The following is an 18,120-nucleotide window of genomic DNA, read 5'->3' on the forward strand; positions in this document are numbered from 1 at the left end:
CATTAGTAAATAAATACATGTGCCTTTGAGATTTATTAGGATTATTGCACATGGGCTTTGAGAGTTGGTCGGAAAATGAGATATATTATTTTTTTAGAATTAATTAATTTCACGAATAAAATAATTCTAGAAAAGTCCAGAATTGATATTTAAGCCACGAAAAATACTCCGAGACCTCCAAAAATTTGGGGAAAATTCCCAGAGACACTTTGGAACATGATGAACCCAAATAAAGTATTTGGAGATCATAAAAAGATTGTTGGAAACTTGGAACATAAAGATTAAGGTGATGGAGGTATGAATTAAATTCCAGAAAGAAGCGGGAAAATTCTTAGAGATAGATATTCGTCTCCTAAATGTATTTTAAAATACACAATTTGCAAATAGAAACACAAGGTACGACCGTCATGAATGCAACAAACACGTTTCTACCTTAAGATAAATTTTAATCTAATGAAAATTTATTATTTCCCCATGTTTTCATGAACTTAAAATTTTAAAATTAAATCATTTTAGCTCTATTTCAACATAAGCAAATTTTAGGGTGTTACATATGACATAGACCATACTAATATATGTTACTCAATTTAATGGAAAATGTCCGCTAAAAATCTACATCATTTAATTTAATGAAAAATGTCCACTAAAAATATATGGCATCCAAACGGGTATGCTAGCAGTTAACTGAGTGGCCAGGGATGGACCTACAGGGTATGCAGGGTGGGCCACCGCATACCCTAGGGTCTGCCAGTCATAGAGATAGGTAGAAATTTTCAATGTAAAAAAAAAAATAAAAAAAGAAAATTTTCACCAAATTGCATAAGAAAATTTTTTGCTGCGCATACCCAGAGGTAAAAACCTAGGTCCGTCACTGTGAGTGGCTACATACCAATCTTAGAGTAAGTTGGTGATGTGCAACCTTCAAAATTTGGGAGCCTCCGTGAACAATTTGGTGAAAATTGCCATCTAAAATCAAGGAAGAGCCTCTCCGTCACATTCATATCAATATTGAAAACAATCTAACCAAGCAAAGAAGCTAGCAATTAAACGAGTGGCTAGATACCAACCATAGAGTAAGTTGGTGATGTGCAACCTTTAAAATTCGGGAGACTCCATGATCAATTGGGTGAAAAAGCCCTCTAAAAGGGATGAAAGAGTCTCTCCATCACATTCATCCTAAAATACAAAATCTAGCCAAAGAAACTAGATAGAAACTGAATGGATTGCTAGTTACCAACATTAAAACAAGGGAGTGATGTGCATCCTTCAAAAATTAGGAGCGTCCATGAGCAAATTGGTAAAAAAATGGCCGCAACAATGGTGAAACAATGGTGGGAGTCGGGGAAAAGAAGAAGAGGAGGTGAGGAAGACAAGGGGGACTGTACTCCTTTTCACCGCCGGTTCGTGGATTGCACCGACGGTGAAAATGATTATGACCGCCGGCTCGGGTTATGAACCGGCGGTGAAAACCTGCTTGATTTTCACCCCCGGTTAAAGAGACGAGCTGGGGGTGTGATAACCATTCTCACCACTGGTTCCAACAGCCACTACGTCCACTTACATACAAACCGGTGGTGAAAACTTATCGCAAGCGATTTTTTAACGAAACAGCAGTGAAAATGCTGTTGCGAAAATGTTTTCGGTAGTAGTGCGTGCCAGTTGACATGGTGTACATTATTGCGGATTAACCAAAAGACAGAAGGGTGGTGCCTTCAGAATCACAACAGGTGGATCAAGTGGACCAGTCATGTGTAAATAAAAAAATGGACCAGTCATGTGACAAAAGAAATGGCATCTTCACTTCAAGAAACGCTTATATAAAAGGGACACAGCATGCTGGCCCATAATTTTTTGCTTTACAGTGATTAAATCAAGTTAACAAAGCTTGCAAGAATCATCTCTTTGCTCTTTGCTCTTGCTGCAAGGAATGCATCCGATCCAACGAATAAGATCTTCTGCTGCTATATATACAAGCGTGGAACAACGCGTGCAGCACCCCATCTGCTTTCTTAATCAAGATCGGATGCAATAGTATCCTGTATGCAAGCATTTAGGAAACGATCATCAGGTAATAACAAATCCTTGTCTTATAATTCTTTTTGCCAATTATCTTTTTGAAGCATTGCCATCTCTTCTATCTTGAAGCTTGCTATTATCATATATCCAGTCTTCTGGGTTGGTACCATTCCATGAATTTTCTATATCCTGGGTGACGCTTGTCCCCATTTAAGAAAAAATTCAAATTTTAAGCATGTTGACATGAATTGGATCTTCCCAAAAAAAAATTATGGGCATATAGTAAACATAAGGATGTACAACCCTGCAAAAATTCAGCTTAAACTTATTCGCCAACAAATTCAGTTACTCTTTCCGCTAACCCAAAGATGGTGCGGATGAGTCTTCTTCCATGCTTCCATGCATGGTTGTGGATCGCCGGTAGGTAAGGCCTGAGGCTCCATGGGCCAATTCTTTGCTATCGTTGCCTTAGCGAGGGTTTTGTTTTCGGTTAATAGTCGTCCTCAGTTCTCAGTTGGAATGAGAGCATTGCCCATGATTCGTCATCATCTTTGCTTTTTTCGCGCTGGCTTGAGAACTTATTTAGCAACTTTAAAGGAATCATTGCTGGTTTTGGAACCCAAAATATATGTACTTATATATATATATATATATATATATATAGGGAGAGGCTATTCAGTAGCCGGCTACAAAATAAGTTATTCTGTAGCCACCTCCATTTACTATAATTTTATATACTAATTTACCATAATATAAATACATATTTACGATAGTTGGGTTACTATAACACATGGGGATATTTACCATAACGTTATATTAAACCACTTAGTAAGGAGTTACTATAATCTCGTAAATTAACATAGTAATTATCATAACTCAAAGTGGCTACAGAATAAGTTATTCTGTAGCCAGCTACAGGATAGTAGTTCTATATATATATATATATATATATATATATATATATATATATATATATATATATATATATAATGGCAGTATACCTCATAAAATCCCTTCTGTCTGTATATTTTACAGATCTTATTAAGAAAGAACTTATGGTTTAGATGTATAATTTTCATATATTTGTCTTAATCCTATTATCCATAATACTATTATAGAACTTGTTGTCAGAAAAAATTGACATTAATGAGTGTGGAGAAGAAATTTGTATTTTGTAATAAATAAGTAGACTGAATTATATTATCTACTGATATTTACTAGGTGTTTGAGCCATATATAGAATTCCAACTAGCAAAAATGGAGAGTTTTGGGCAACTAATTAATGAGTGGGAGATTGAGTCTCTTGTGCTCCTCAGCTTCGTCCTACAAGTGTTCCTCTTCTTTACGGGCAGCCTTCGGCGGTGTAGCCGAAATGCAGTGCTCAGAGTCACTATTTGGGTGGCATATCTGGGAGCAGATGTGGTAGCAATTTATGCCCTTGGGTCCCTCTCACGACAAAAAGATGCAAACATGGACAACAACAACAACGGATCACTGAGGAGGAACCACCCCCTAGCTTTCCTCTGGGCACCGTTCCTCCTCATCCATCTCGGTGGGCAAGACACCATCACTGCATTTTCTTTAGAGGACAACAAGCTGTGGCTGAGGCATATGTTGAACATGCTAGCTCAGGTCTCCCTAGCCCTGTACGTGTTTTGGAAGTCAGGCATCTGGCACAGCGTGTGGCTTCTCCTTGTTGCCATCTTTCTGTTCATTCCGGGGATCATCAAGTACGCAGAGAGGACGCTGGCTCTCATGTATGGAAACGTAGACAACGCTTTTGTTAGGGAACCCAGTTCCAGAAGCCGATGGTGGATTCCATCAAAGGACGCGGAGAATGATGGGTATGAGGGGTACATTTGCTTTGCGCTACGCTGGGCTCCTGGCACCAAAGACATGTTTGCAGGGCGTACCATCGGCTGGGCAGGAGAAGGGAATTACAAGAAGCTTACCCACTACAGGCTCGACCCCAACCAGTTCTTTAAGCTCTTCGATGTCGAATTCTGCATCATGTACAGTGATCTGTATACCAAGACTAGGTTGCTCCGAACAACAACTGGTGTTGTACTTCGTTTCATCTCTCTGGTGTCCACCATTCTTGCCCTTGTGCTCTTCACCGTTAGCAGCAGCAGCAGCAAAGCAGGAGGATATGGTGGTACAGTAGTAGCTGACATTGTCATCACCTACACACTGCTGTACGGAGGGTTTCTTCTGGAAGTCTGTGCGGCGGTAACGACGCTCGTAGCGTCACCTTGGACATGGGCGTGGCTAGAGGCTAAACAGCACCATAGTCTCGCTCGTGTGTCCAGGTCTCTTCTCTCCTGTGGTAGTTTTGGGTTGCAGGAGACAAGGCCGCTGTGGTCAAACACCATGGGACAGTACACTTTCCTGAGCTACCTGGGCTGCGACGAGCCGGGCACGAGTCTATCTCTATCCCAACGCGTGATGAGCAAGATAAGGAAGATGGCGAGATGTTTGGGCGTCGGAGAGGCGAAGAAGCTGTTTTGGGTGAGCAAGCTACTGGACTCCAAGCAGGAGGCGGTGGATGACAACATCAGAGCATGTCTGGTGCAGGAGCTTCATCGCATCAGAAGTGGTCGGCCGCGGCGGCAGTGGCGGCGTCTCGGCCTGTTCGTGACGCAGGCGGCACCCGAGTTGGCCTTGGATCTCATTTACTTTATAGGCACGTTGCATCTAATCACAGAGGTTTGCCTGAACAACAGGGTGGCAACGGCAACGGCATCAGCAGCAGCATCCGGCACCGCCGGCGGGGACGACGACGACGACGCTGATGATTTGGCCGACACTTGCCGGAAGCTTTCCAACTACATGTTGTACCTTGTGGTTGCACACTCTGCAAGTGCTTCCCTGCTGCAGGTCGCCACTGGCAGCCCCGAAGACGCTCTAGAGCTTCTGCGTCAGAAATTCCTGCCATCTATGTCGAGTGGCGGCAGCGGCAGCAAGGATGCCATTCTGCGTCAAGTCAGCGATAAACTCCGAGAACGAAGAATCTTCATGGGCCTTTCGGCCGAGCGGCGCAAGGAGACGCTGGAGGAGCTGAGAGATATGTGGGTGCGGCTCCTCCTGTACACCGCCGGCAAGTCCCGGCCGGCGGAGCACGCCGCCCAGCTGGCCAGAGGAGGGGAGCTCCTCACCTTCGTCTGGCTCCTCATGCTCCGCCACGAGATCGGGGATTGCGCCCTGCACCGGATGGAGCTTGCACCACGCCAAGCTGGTGGCCGCGGATATTTCAAGGTGATCTACGTCGCCGATCCCCATGAGGTCAGCCCAGAGCACGAGATCGACGACAGAAATACGGTAATATAATTATTATTAAGTCCGTCATATATACCGTACCTTTCTTCTCTGTATAAATGTTGTGACACATCTGAATTTGTATATATGTTTATTTTTTTTTAAAACAATGCAGGAGATAAGCTAGCTCTAAGAACGGCGTGCGGCAGTTAATTGTCAGTGGTAGTATATGCCCTATTTGTTTCTTGCCTGCAGCTGTGCGTGTGAGCTTTGTCTGGTTTGTATCTGTTTTCTTTCTTTCAGATGAATCGCAGAATACTGTCCGCGAGGTGTATCACCTGCCAGATAGAAATTAAAGTGTCAATCACTTTTTTTTCTCCACTCTGCTGCAGTATGTCACGATGCCATTGAAAGGATCAAGATGTCCAAGAGAGGTTGAATTAGGCTAATTCTAAATTTCTTTATAATAATTAAACTCTACAGTTAGCCCAACTTCACCCCTTGTGCCTAGAAAGTATTTCTAATGTTCTACCGCACAAAAGTTTAGCAACCTATGTTCCAATCCTACTCTAGCATGGCAATTCTATGAATGTAAATGACAATAATTGAATTGCTCAAAGTAAATGCTCAAAGTAAAGAGAGAAGGAGGAACACGGCGATGTTTTGCCGAGGTATCGGAGAGTCGCCACTCCCCACTAGTCCTCGTTGGAGCACCCACGCAAGGGTGTAGCTCCCCCTTGATCCGCGCAAGGATCAAGTGCTCTCTACGGGTTGATTCTTCGACACTCCGTCGTGGTGAATCACCCACAACCGCTCACAACTTGAGTTGGGTCATCCGCAAGCTCTGCCGGATGATCACCAAGCTCCCAATCAGCACCAAGCCATCTAGATGATGGCGATCATCAAGAGTAACAAGCACGAACTCTCACTTGACCACGATAAGTCTAATGAGAAGGGAGGATGCACACTTTGCTACTCTTGCTTTCACTAGTGAGGTCTCACTCTTGGATTCTCAAATCTCAATCACTTTACTAGGACCTTGCTCTTCTTGGCACTCTTAAGGATGTTTCTCGGCTGTTGGAATGAGCAAAAGTACCCCCTCACACGAATGGAGGAAGTATTTATACACCCGTGTTCAAAACGAACCGTTATGTGTCTCTGCGGGGTGACCGGACGCTCCGGTCAGTTCACCCCGAAACCCAGTGTTTAAGTGGTGACCGGACGCTGGACAACGTCCGGTCAGCACTGACCGGACGCGTCCGGTCGTGATTTTCTCTCTCTAGAACCTTACTGGAGTCGACCGGACGCTGGCACCCAGCGTCCAGTCGCACCAGACGATTTCACCTTGATCAAATAAACTGACCGGACTCTGCGCCAGCGTCCGATCACACCGGAACCAGCGTCCGGTCAGTATTTGACCCTCCATTCACTTCCATCTCGCAATCATATATGAATGAAGTTTGCTCCAATTGATCTAAGGGCTTTTTAGGAGCTACCTAGTGCTAGTTATGATAAGTGTGCATCACACCTAACCCACTAGACTCACCTAGGTCAAGATACCCGTCCATACCCCCTCTTAATAGTACGACCAAAGGAAAAACAAAGTCCTAAACTACTCTAAGTGTCTCTTCAACACCAAACGACACTTAGAACTAGTCCATCATTAACCTTGTCGTCCATCCTTTGAAAACCAAAACGATTTCCATCGTAGGGGCATGACAACCATTATTGCCCAATCGATCTCCATTACAATGACCTAACTTAATTGCCTTTGCAAAATACACGTTAGTCATAGTAATCACGTATTGTCATTAATCACCCAAACCCAACTAGAGGCCTAGATGCTTTCAGCCATTCTGCTGGCAGACATGGAATATTTGCTCTCATAATATCGTCCTTAAAATGTTGAAACTTTGTCTTCCCCATATTTTGCGCCCAGATGGCACCACATCTGACATGCATCGGGCAACAAAATGTCCCTCTTGCCCTTTTTGGGCTCCCTCACGCTCACATCAATGCAAACATCATGTTCATCAGCAGAAAAATGGGTCATTGTCTTCATCAGCATCATCATAAAGACCCTCGCAAAATTGATCACCACCAGATCGAATTGTCATCCGAAGTGAAATGAAGTTCTCAAACCATCTAAAGGCATAGGTATTTAGAAAAAAAGGGCATGAAACAGAAACACTCATTTATAGCTTCTATATTACAATCACTTCAACACACCACACATATTCGTATTACATAACATCAAATTAGTACTACCTTAAACTAAGTCCAGATTCCATAAGAACCTAATCAAGCCTTCGTACTAAGTTCATAGGATCTTCAACAGCAACAATAATTGAACAGCAGAATCAATACAACAAGTGGGACAAGGGGCAAGGTAGCCATTAACCGTCTTTCTTGCTACAAATCTAGATCAACGATTAATGTTCTCATCCATAAGATAGATTAGTTGTCGGTGGCATATACCCGGGGTACCCCACAATGCGACTAAAGGCGCACTTCGGGCGGCCTAGCAGGCCGCGGCCCATCAACCATGAAACGCCTCGACCTCTTGCTCCCCCCGACCACGCGGCCAGGTCGGGATGCGCGGTATGACCTCGACCACCCCTAACCTCGGCTAACCGTCAACGGATAGGACCGGGGGCGGTTGGCGCATTCAATGCGCCTGCCACGACGAGACCCACACACCTACTCAGGCCGAAAAAGACAGCGACCACCCCATGGATCGCAGGGCCTTGGGATGCATAGACCGCCTTCCGAAACCGCAGGATCTTGGGGTGAGTCATCACCCCTCGGACCGCTCCCCTCACAGGGTCCGAAGGCCACTCCGTGGCAGGACATGGCTCGGGCACCGTTCAACCAATATTTGGCTCGTCGGGCATGTGTATGGCCACGCTTGCCGCAGGGCACAGGACTCACGTCCAGGGACCTGACTCCTCGGAGTCCGGCCAACCACTCGCGTGTGGTCGGGGACGACGCCTCGCCATCCCTCCATATTTGGAGGTGGGCGGTCAATAGAGGATGACCGCTATGGTCTCACACTAGCCCCATGACGCCCCCCCCCCCCCACCCAAGGACGGAGGCCACGACTCACACTGTGTCCCACATCCCACAGTGCCGCAAGAGGACAGCCACGACCCGCACTGTAAAGGCCTGACTCGCACTGTGCCACCATACCTCAACGTGGGGAGCAGGAACCAGTAACGACATCTGAACGACTGGAAGCTACTGCTCCAGCGCTAGCGCCAGACGAATAGCTCCTCGCACCGCTGAAATCCAGAACAGAACATAATCTGACTGACGGGCACCAAAAGTTAACGAACTGAGCAAATCAAATTCATTCTGATTGAGCTGAGATTTTAAAGGTTTGCTTTGTTACTCCAAAGTAATTAAAAAATAACTATGGATCGTTGATCTACAGGGCATTTATCATCATGTATTACTCCCTATAAAATGTAATAAGGGAAATATATATTTATATTATTCTATTTAGAAAAATAGATAAAATATCCTCCTATTAAATCTAACTTCCATATATGATGTAAATTGTCATCAACGTGACGAAGCAAACGTTGTGAGGTGCGTGACATTAACATGTGCTAGTCAGCCTAAGATGATCGATCTGTTCACGTGACGTAACCTGCTAAGGTGCTTTTAGTTTTATTACCATCCTTTTGTAATACTTTGTCACACATGTATGTATGTTGTTACTTGCGATGTGATGTATCCTACACATAGACACGATGGTGATATATGTATACGTGACATGATGGATCTAAAATTTCATACGTGAAATCATCATGGGATGTGCAACAAACACTGTTTGTTCATAAAAATGGGGTACAGTAAAAGGATGAACATAGATCTAGAAATTCAATAAAAGATTAAGCTGGCAACTATAACTGATGACAGTTAATATTAATTAATGAGAAAAACAGGGAAAACCCGGCTGGGTGTTCGCTCGCGCGAGCAGAGCGTGACCACGTGAGGCACGCCCATGATGCTCGAGATTTTTCTTTTTGACCGGGAATCTCTTTTTCCTGGATTATTTTAATTATTTTGTTTTTAAAAATCAAGGATTGGGAAATTTTTAAAAACCAATCTTACCTTAGAAGGCCGCTGGCTGGCGTGGTTTAAGGCTATAGTGCCCAAACTGACAAACCCTCTGCAACTATGTAGTCTCTATTCAACCTCCACTGTCACAACACGAGTACCCACCAACCCACCAAGTATTTTTGCACTCCAGCTTGACTTGTTTAGGTTCCCGCCTTGTCTTTGATCAGTACCATCTTTGACCTCATCTCGCATATTACTCCTGCTTGTCGCCAACATGCCAAAGTGCTAGGTGTGCATGGTCCGCCCTTCGTCATTTTGTCCCTTGTTCCAAGTCTCCGTGTTCATTCTTGACCGCCTATATATGTGTCCACTGGTCCAAACCTCTCGCTTGACCATTGCTCTTAACTATTGCCAATGATCATTTTGATGCACGCAAACCCTACACATTACAGGCCAAAAGACATGTTGCACCACACACACATCAATTCCATATTGGTTAGCTCAAGTCACCCTAGAGCCAACTCAACCCAGAACTCGATATCTAATCTTGACAATCAGTCAATCACCTATCATTCTTGATATGAATATAAATCCACCATATCATCTCACCATCAATGAAATATCAGGTGCAGGACTCTTCGACTATATCAAAAAATTATGGAGCTCAACAACTCGGCTGAACACACCTCAAGCTAGTTTCGAATGGCACCAGATTGATGCTACAGAAACTTGTTCAGCTTCTCTCTCAAATCGCCAGCTGCACCTGTTAGTTAGACACGCTCCATGCTGCTGTACCGTGTTCCCTCAAATGCAACTCTTGAAATGTTACTGGAGCTTATGAAAACGGATAACACAATTCACAAAAAAAAATCGCAATATTACAGGTTCCAAATGGGCTCCAGGCCTCCAAGCATGAAAGGAACAGTAAACAAGTCTCAAATAATCAAAGTATAAACCTTAGCTTAAAAACTGAAGGAGCACTGCTCTTTCATTTTTAAGGAGAAAGAAGAAGATAAAACTCAATCCAGATGTCTTGAAACATATAAGCTCAAAGCTACATTAAGAAATATAGGCCATATGCTAAGTTTCCTGAGGTATATTTCTTCCTTGACGATGAGCATCTGTAGGGGACCTAAGGTCGGAATTCGTCCGAGCCCTCAGTGTGATCAAGACTTTTAAGTGCAGTGCGCAGAGGTGATCATCAGTCGTTCAGTGCTTGGGAATTGAATGCCGTCCCTCCCCCTTTAATCGACCCACAGCAGCATGCTCACAAGTCAAGTGTACATCACTGCATCCTCACCGGTGGCTGCAATCTCTCCCTAGCATAATCTGAAAACATACAGCGCGGAAAACATAAAAGCATGATATTACCAGACCGAGACTGAGATATATGCTTCAGAGTTCAGATTGGCTACAACGCGGAGAAGAAAACAATATAATAAAAAGTTCCTGTGTATAGACAATTTCAAAAAAATATTGGGGGCTATTTGAATGGAGTTCCTCCCAGACAAATGCATCCTGGTGCAGGCAAATATTTGAAGCCTTCATCCAGACAGCCCCTAGTCCTTAGCAAGTTGAACCAACCAAAGATAAAGTTGGAACAACTATGTGAGATTGCAGTATTTTAGATATGGATATCCATTTTTTCTTGATCCCGGCAGGTATCATAAACCATACTTTTGTGTCACTAAACTGAGACTGAGATAAACACTTACAAGACTGGAACACTATGAACGTTCTAACAAGATACGTCAATTATTCACAAATCACAGCTGAGGAAACTTATAGATGAGTATGTATACCAGGAGTGTAGAAACTTGCGTAGGGAACGATGGCCTGGAAGTTCTGGCTCTCGCATATCTGCTTGATCCGGTCAGATTTCAACTCGACGGCGAAGATCCCGTCATTTGAATGTATGAAAATGGTATTAGCACCCTCTGAGAAGCCGACCGCAAGGAGTCTGGTGGAGGGGTCACCAATGGTCATGGGGAGCATCGTATCCAGCTCGATCACCCTGCCCTGCACCCATCCCGCGGCAGCACCCCTCCAGGACCACAGGTGGAGGCTGTAGCCCTCCACGCCGGCGACTCCCAGCCCGCCGTCTTCCGCCTTCACGAGGGCCATGTTTCCCACGAGCAAGGGTGGCAGGTTATTCATCACTGACAGCTCATGCCTGCCCAATTCGTACCTGAGGACTCTGCGACCGTCCTCTAGGAGGAAGTAGAGCGCGCCTCCGGCGAGCAGGCTGGGCCCCATCACGTCGCGGGACCTCGAGATGGGCCCGATGTGAGCCGAGGCCAGCGCGCTCCACGTTCCGGTCTCCGACGAGTAGACGCTCAGCCACGTGAAACTGACGTCGTCCTCCACGAGGTTCTCGTCGTCGGCGGTGCCCCCGAAGACCACGAGGAAGGGGCCCCCGCGGCCGCAGTGGACGTGATCGCAGCCATCCGCCGCGCAGAGGACGGCTCCGGTGAGGTGGTTGTACGGGATCTCCGGCGCGTCAGGCAGGTGCTGCTGGTTGCCGGTGATGGGGATGAGGCCAGCCGGATGGATGGTGTGGACAAGCACGCGGCCGTGGCAGCAGTCGAGGGCGACGCAGCCGTAGCAGTCTAACGCCGGAGGGATGAGCGGGCAGGCGACGCTCGTGGTGGTCACGAAGCTGTTGTAGTTGAGGAAGCCGAGCACGGGGGTGTTCCGTGGAACTCGCGGTAGCGGCGGAGGAAGCCGAGGTCGGAGAGGAGGTGGCGCCAGGATCTGCAGACGAGGGAGGTGCGGAAGAGGTGCGCAGGCTCATCCGGCGAAAGGCGGACGAGGATCTCGTCGATGAGGTCGTCCGTCAACTCCGGCAGTGAGCTTGGTGGCGCCATCTCGCTGCTTCTCGGGCCGGAGGACTCGAATGGGACGACGCGGAGTTTTCTTTCCATTTTTTTTTTCCTTTAAGGCCTACTTCGGAAGCAGCTTTCCCCGCGGGGTCCCGCCATTTTCCCGGGGCTAAAAACCCACGCGGTAATTTTCTACGCGTCGCGGCTTGAGTCCATTTGGAAGCTCTCCGCACAGGTGTTTCGGCCCCGCGGGAGCCGGGTTTTGACGGGGAAACCTGCCTGGCCTCCAGACACGGGGCGTCGTTCCCGTCCCTTTCCCTCTCGCGACCCTCCGCCTCGACTCGACTCTCCGTCATCGCCTCGGCTCCTCCGGCCTCGCCTCGACTCTCTGTCGTCGCTTCGGCTCCTCCGGCCTCGACTTCTCCTCCGTCGCCATCACCTTGCGGCACCAGCATCTACGTCTCCGCAGGTGAGCTCACTTCCACTTGCATATCCCTGCACCGCATCTAGGGTTTCTGATCCTATCCTCACACGTTTCCTGTGGATCTTGGGACTGTGGATGGCCGCATCTTCCTCCCCACTCCGTCCTATGCATCCGCTCGCGAATCACGACCGCTCGCACAGCTCTTCATCCGCCGCCCGCCGACCCGACCACGACGGCTCCACCACTACTCCGTGACTGATCGGCCTCGTCGCAAGATCTGGTGAGCCATTGTGTCGTCCGCGAGCAACACCGACATCGCCAGCAACACGACACAACCTCTGCCTCTACAAGTTAGTCTTCTGTTCGCATCTCACACCCCTTCTTGTAGATCTGGCCAAAACAACTACTAGGAAGATCCACCGTGCTGTACCAAGGTTATTTCAGATCCAATTGCTTCATGTAGCTTAAAGAACTCAACTGTTGAACTACTTTACTATTCATTAGCAGAGTGATTCTATGGTTTCTTGTTTGTGATGTGAAAATAGATGTAGCTTAAAGAACTCAACTATTGAACTACTTTACTATTCATTAGCAGAGTGATTCTATGGTTTCTTGTTTGTGATTCTATGGTTTCTTGTTTGTGATGTGAAAATAGAACTCAATTGCTTCATGTAGCTTAAAGATTCAACTGGTGAGCTGGTTTCTGTGTTCAGAACACCATTGCAATAGAATAGGATGGCATGTCGTGATGGATTTTTTTCTAGCATTGCACAACAACTATATGCATGCTTATAACGGTTTAGACATACACTGGTTGGGACGTTTGGTAGTCTTGCTATTTTCTAGCATGCAGACTAGTATAGTAACCGATCACTGTAGTAGCAATTTTCTGCATGGTGACTGATGCATTTCTTTTATCCCATTGCAGTAGAGAAAATAGAATGCAGTTTATTTAGGAGCTGAGCACCTAGTTTTTCAAGTTTATGGGGGCTTAGCTGTGGCAATCATGCAAGTTTAGAGGAGCAAACCACAACTGAATGCCTTCTCTCTTTTCCTTTTTGTTTACACTTGTTTCTCTACTTGTTTACCTTGCATTCAGGTGCACATAGCTCAGTTCTCAAGTGCATACGACTCTTGCTAAATCTCTCTGACTAATGAGGGCATGATGCTTTTGCAGGAGTGATTTTCTGCTGCGTCTTGGGACGGGGTGACACTGGTGTTAGGTTAGTTTCCCCCACTGTTGTTTTTTCCTAATTTGGCTGTTCGTTTCTGTTGTCAGTTATGTTCTAAAAAAAATTGAATGCATGCATGCCTGGATGAGTAGGTGCTGCCTGGATGATTAGGTGTTGCTGGATGATTAGATGTTTTCTCCACTTTTTTAGACTTTTAATACTTCTTGATGCTACTATGTGAGTTGTTGGTGATTTTGTATAGAGAACTTTGTGGTATGGATGAGATGATGCATGTAGCCTTGTGATTAGTTATCCAAAGGTACAGTAATTAGCTAGCTGCTGGGCAAAGTTAGTTAGGGTCCATGTAGACTTGAGATGCTACATGTAGCCTTGTAAATGTTTTTCGCCCACTAGTTAATCATGGAGCTGCTGAAGGGACTGGCTTCTGGTTCTGGGTTTTAGACTTGAGCAGCTCGTCACTCAGCTGGGGCAGTGATAGTTGAAGTTTATTTTCTGTGATGTGCTTGAGTTTATTACATATGACACTTGTGACTTGCTGTGCTTGAGTATTGGCCTTGTGCCTTTTATTTTATATATATGTAATAATATAATTTCATATATGTAACACTAGATGGCTTCTTGGGAAGAGCTTTCTAGAAATTTTTTATTGGAAGAGGAAGAAGAAGAAGATGAGCTATTCTTTATTCTTCTCCCTGTTGTAATGCCCTTTCTCGATGAAGAGAAAACACCTGAGCATACCTCTTCTCTTCCTGGTGCTAAAAAGGTTAAAGAGATTCTCGAAGGACACGAGAATTGGTGCAAGGAAGAATTTAGGATGGAGGCTGAAATATTTAGAGCTATAGCAAACTTTCTCAGGGCCGAGAACTTGCTGCATGACACACGTGGTATGAAGATTGAGGAGCAACTTGGTCTTTTTATGTTCATGCTCTCTCATAATGCAAGCACAGAGAGGCTAAAGAAGGAGTTTCAACATAGTGGTGAGACAGTGCATAGGAAAATATATGATGTCTTCAATATCATTCCAACATTAACCCAAAAATTCATCAGACTTCTGAATCCAAGCCACACACACATGAAGATTACATGTGACCCTAGATTTATGCCATTCTTTCAGGTTGGTTAATACATACAGTACGCTTTCCTTAATACCATTCCTAAATACAATCCAAATTTTTAGTAAATTTTCTTACCTGCAGAACTGCATCGGCGCTATTGATGGTACGCATGTCCCAATCACAATTGGACAAGACAAGGCCAGTCCCTATAGAAATAGGAAGGGGACACTATCGCAGAATGTTATGTTTGCCTGTGACTTCGACTTGAAGTTCACTTTCATCTCATCTGGTTGGGAAGGATCCGCATCTGATGCAGGAGTGTTGCGGTCTGCCCTTGGCAAGGGATTTACTTGTGCCAGCAGGCAAATTCTATCTTGTAGATGGTGGATATGCAAACACACCATCATTCCTTGCTCCCTACCGAGGAGTTAAGTATCATATCAGTGAGTTCAGGAGACGTGGCAAGAGGGGAAATGCATATGCCAACTACAAGGAATTAGTTCAATCATCGGCATGCGATTCTTCGAAATCACATTGAGAGGGCCTTTGGGGTTCTCAAAAAGCGGTTTCCAATTCTGAAAGTGGGGACACATTACCCAATTGAATCTCAAGTTATGATTCTAGCAGCTGCTGCTATGTTTCACAACATCATTAGAGGGTTGAATGGGAGTGAAGAGTGGCTAGATATCCTACCTGATAATATCAACCCATCAAATTATGTTGACATGCCAGAGGGAGACACTAACTACCCAAGTGAGATGGAATCAAACCATGGAAATACCCTACGAGACTAGATAGCCCATCAGATGTGGGCTGCCTACAATGTGTAGGATATTAGTGTTTGAAATGTAATTTATGAGTTATGTATTTCTGTAATACATTATGTGATGCAACATTCTATAATAAATTCTCCAATACATTCTATAATACATTATGAGTTATGCATTTTCTGTGTGATGCAACATTCTGTAATAAATTCTCCAATACATTCTATAATATTTTATGAGCTACGTATTTCTGTAATTATTTCTTGCAGCAATGTTGAAGGCAAGGGCTACATGGAAATCTAGATATGAGAAAGGGCTTGTTGACATTATGAGGGACCATGTGAACATCCCCTTGTTCAGGGGTCAGAATGGATGGAGTGGAGAGGGTTGGAGAAGTATCTCAGAGAAGTTTACCCAAATGTATCCTTTAGCATGCTTCACAAAGCAACAACTACAAGAGAAGGAAAAGGAGCTAAAGGGTAGCTGGAAGGCGATACATGTAGCGTTAAAGGATAGTGGTGTTGGTTGGAATGACTCATTGGCCATGGTCATTGCGGAACCGGAAAAATGGAAGAAACTGATCAATGTAAGATTTTTTCACTAAACCAAAAAATTGTTGCCATATTCTGGTTGCAAGTACTAACTATGCTGTTGTCTTGGTATTAAATAGGATAATGGAAAAATGGCTAGGTTCCAGAAGAAGCCGTTTCCTTTATATGAAGATTGTACGTCATTGTATGCTAGTATGTTATTTGAAACTTCTCTCTAAGGTTATGTAGCCTTATTGTTCTACTTGAGACTAAAGCACCATCTAACTTGATAGTATGACTGTGCACTGCTTTTAGTTTACGTTATAGTATGCCTGCACTTGAATAGGAAGAGTTAGTTTTTATTAGTCACTCTCACAGCCTCACTCGCCCACTCTCTAAACGCAGCGAGCGATCTCTCTCTGCTTTTTTCTCGCCTTTGCTTTGCTTTCCTATATACTGCAAAGGCGCACCGTTAAAAAAAGGAAGAAAGAAATAAGGAGATCTATAGTTCACATCAACTGAGCACTATAGTGTTAGATCAGCATTTGCATAACTAGTATATCTATAGCGTCTCTTGGTTGGCCGCTCTATAGTTCCCTCACCATCATTGTCAGTCCCTCCAGTTGAAGGCAGTGCCGGCCTCTGCTCTTGATTCTTTATCTTAGGACAAGAGCCCAAGGTGATGTGCCTCTTGCGATGACTAGTCCCAGCAATCTTTGAACTAGAGCTGTAAGCAAAGGTTTGCTTGCAGAGCTTGCAGCAAGCCCTTGTGTCCCTACCCATGATGGCTTCAATAGTGAAGTGCTCCCATACCAAGGACTTCTTTCTCCTTCGTCTGGTTCCAGTAGTAGGAGGGGTTGTTACCTCAGAAACAACCAACTCATTTCCTTGAACCAAATCATCACCTTGGGAATGGTAAAATCAGAACATTGTCGAAGTACAAAAATGGCAGGGGTTCGATTCTTGAGCATAATAGAACCGACAAATACATCATAATTTCATGATAGAAAGTCCTAGTAATCAAAGGAACTAGAGCACAACTCCAAAAATAAGTTGTATTAACAACTACACACTAAGTTCCTTCCTCAACAGCTCAGATTCTTGCACAGGCTCATACAAATCAACAAATCCTATACTTTATTTTTCTTGTTTAGACAAGATTTAAACCATAGGAAGTGTTCCTATTTTTCGCCCACCCATCAGTTTCTAGTAAAAGTAGTAACTCTTCCTTTTTTTTTGCATAGGAAGTGTTGCTACAGGAGATCTAAACTTCACATCAACTGAGCACTTGCAGCCTGCTCCTCTTGTTCCTATTGCTGCTCCAGCTGCTCCGGCTACTCTGGCTGCTCCAGCTGCTCCAGTTGCTCCTGTTGTAGTGTCTGATAGCACAAGTCCAGGTGCTACTTTTGATGGGCTAGACGTCTCAAGTGCACGCAATGAAGCTCAGTCTGCACCTTCCAATCAAGATTCTATGCAAGGAACGAGTGGTGGGAGAAAGCGTAAGCAAAGTCACATTAGTGCTGCTATTGATGGTTTTGTGCAGTTTAAGAAGATGCAAACAAGTAAAACAATGGAAGCACTCAATGAAAAGAAGAAACAAGACGAAGCATTTTCAGTCGACAAGTGTCTCGATGAAGTTGATACAATGGAACTTACTGATGTAGAGAAGGCGTATGCTATGAATATCTTCAAATCTGAGATAGATAGGGAGGTATTCATGAAAATGAAAAACAAAAATGTTCTCTTGATTTGGCTCAAACAGTAGATTAGGTAATAATGCTTAGCTGCCACTGGATTAGTTTACTTTGGTATGTCTTAGCTGCTAATGCTTTTCCTTGTGCTTACTTGTAGTGCTATCTGTAGAGGCAATGTTTGAATTGAGAAGAAAAATGCAGCTGCAGTCATTGTATGCAGGTATTTCCATCATTGTGAGCACAGTATATTGCACTGGTTAGGTCAAATTTTTTTATTAGTGTGAGCCTAGAATTTG

At 44.7% G+C, this 18,120-nt stretch overlaps 1 protein-coding gene and 3 pseudogenes across 1 annotated transcript; 3 read left to right on the forward strand and 1 right to left on the reverse strand.

Annotated features, from left to right (window-relative positions):
* Positions 1–3,273: 3,273 nt before the first annotated feature.
* LOC136548698 (uncharacterized) lies at positions 3,274–5,538 on the forward strand. The gene is made up of 2 exons (XM_066540133.1): positions 3,274–5,334; positions 5,527–5,538. The coding sequence occupies exons 1-2, from the start codon at positions 3,274–3,276 to the stop codon at positions 5,536–5,538; spliced, it is 2,073 nt and encodes a 690-aa protein (XP_066396230.1).
* A 5,086-nt stretch (positions 5,539–10,624) lies between these two features.
* LOC136548699 (uncharacterized) lies at positions 10,625–12,206 on the reverse strand (annotated as a pseudogene).
* Positions 12,207–14,388: 2,182 nt separating this feature from the next.
* Positions 14,389–15,663, forward strand: LOC136551835 (uncharacterized; annotated as a pseudogene).
* A 24-nt stretch (positions 15,664–15,687) lies between these two features.
* Positions 15,688–17,895, forward strand: LOC136551837 (uncharacterized; annotated as a pseudogene).
* Positions 17,896–18,120: the final 225 nt, after the last annotated feature.

Source organism: Miscanthus floridulus, chromosome 4 (assembly GCF_019320115.1).
Source record: "Miscanthus floridulus cultivar M001 chromosome 4, ASM1932011v1, whole genome shotgun sequence".
NCBI lineage: Eukaryota > Viridiplantae > Streptophyta > Magnoliopsida > Poales > Poaceae > Miscanthus > Miscanthus floridulus.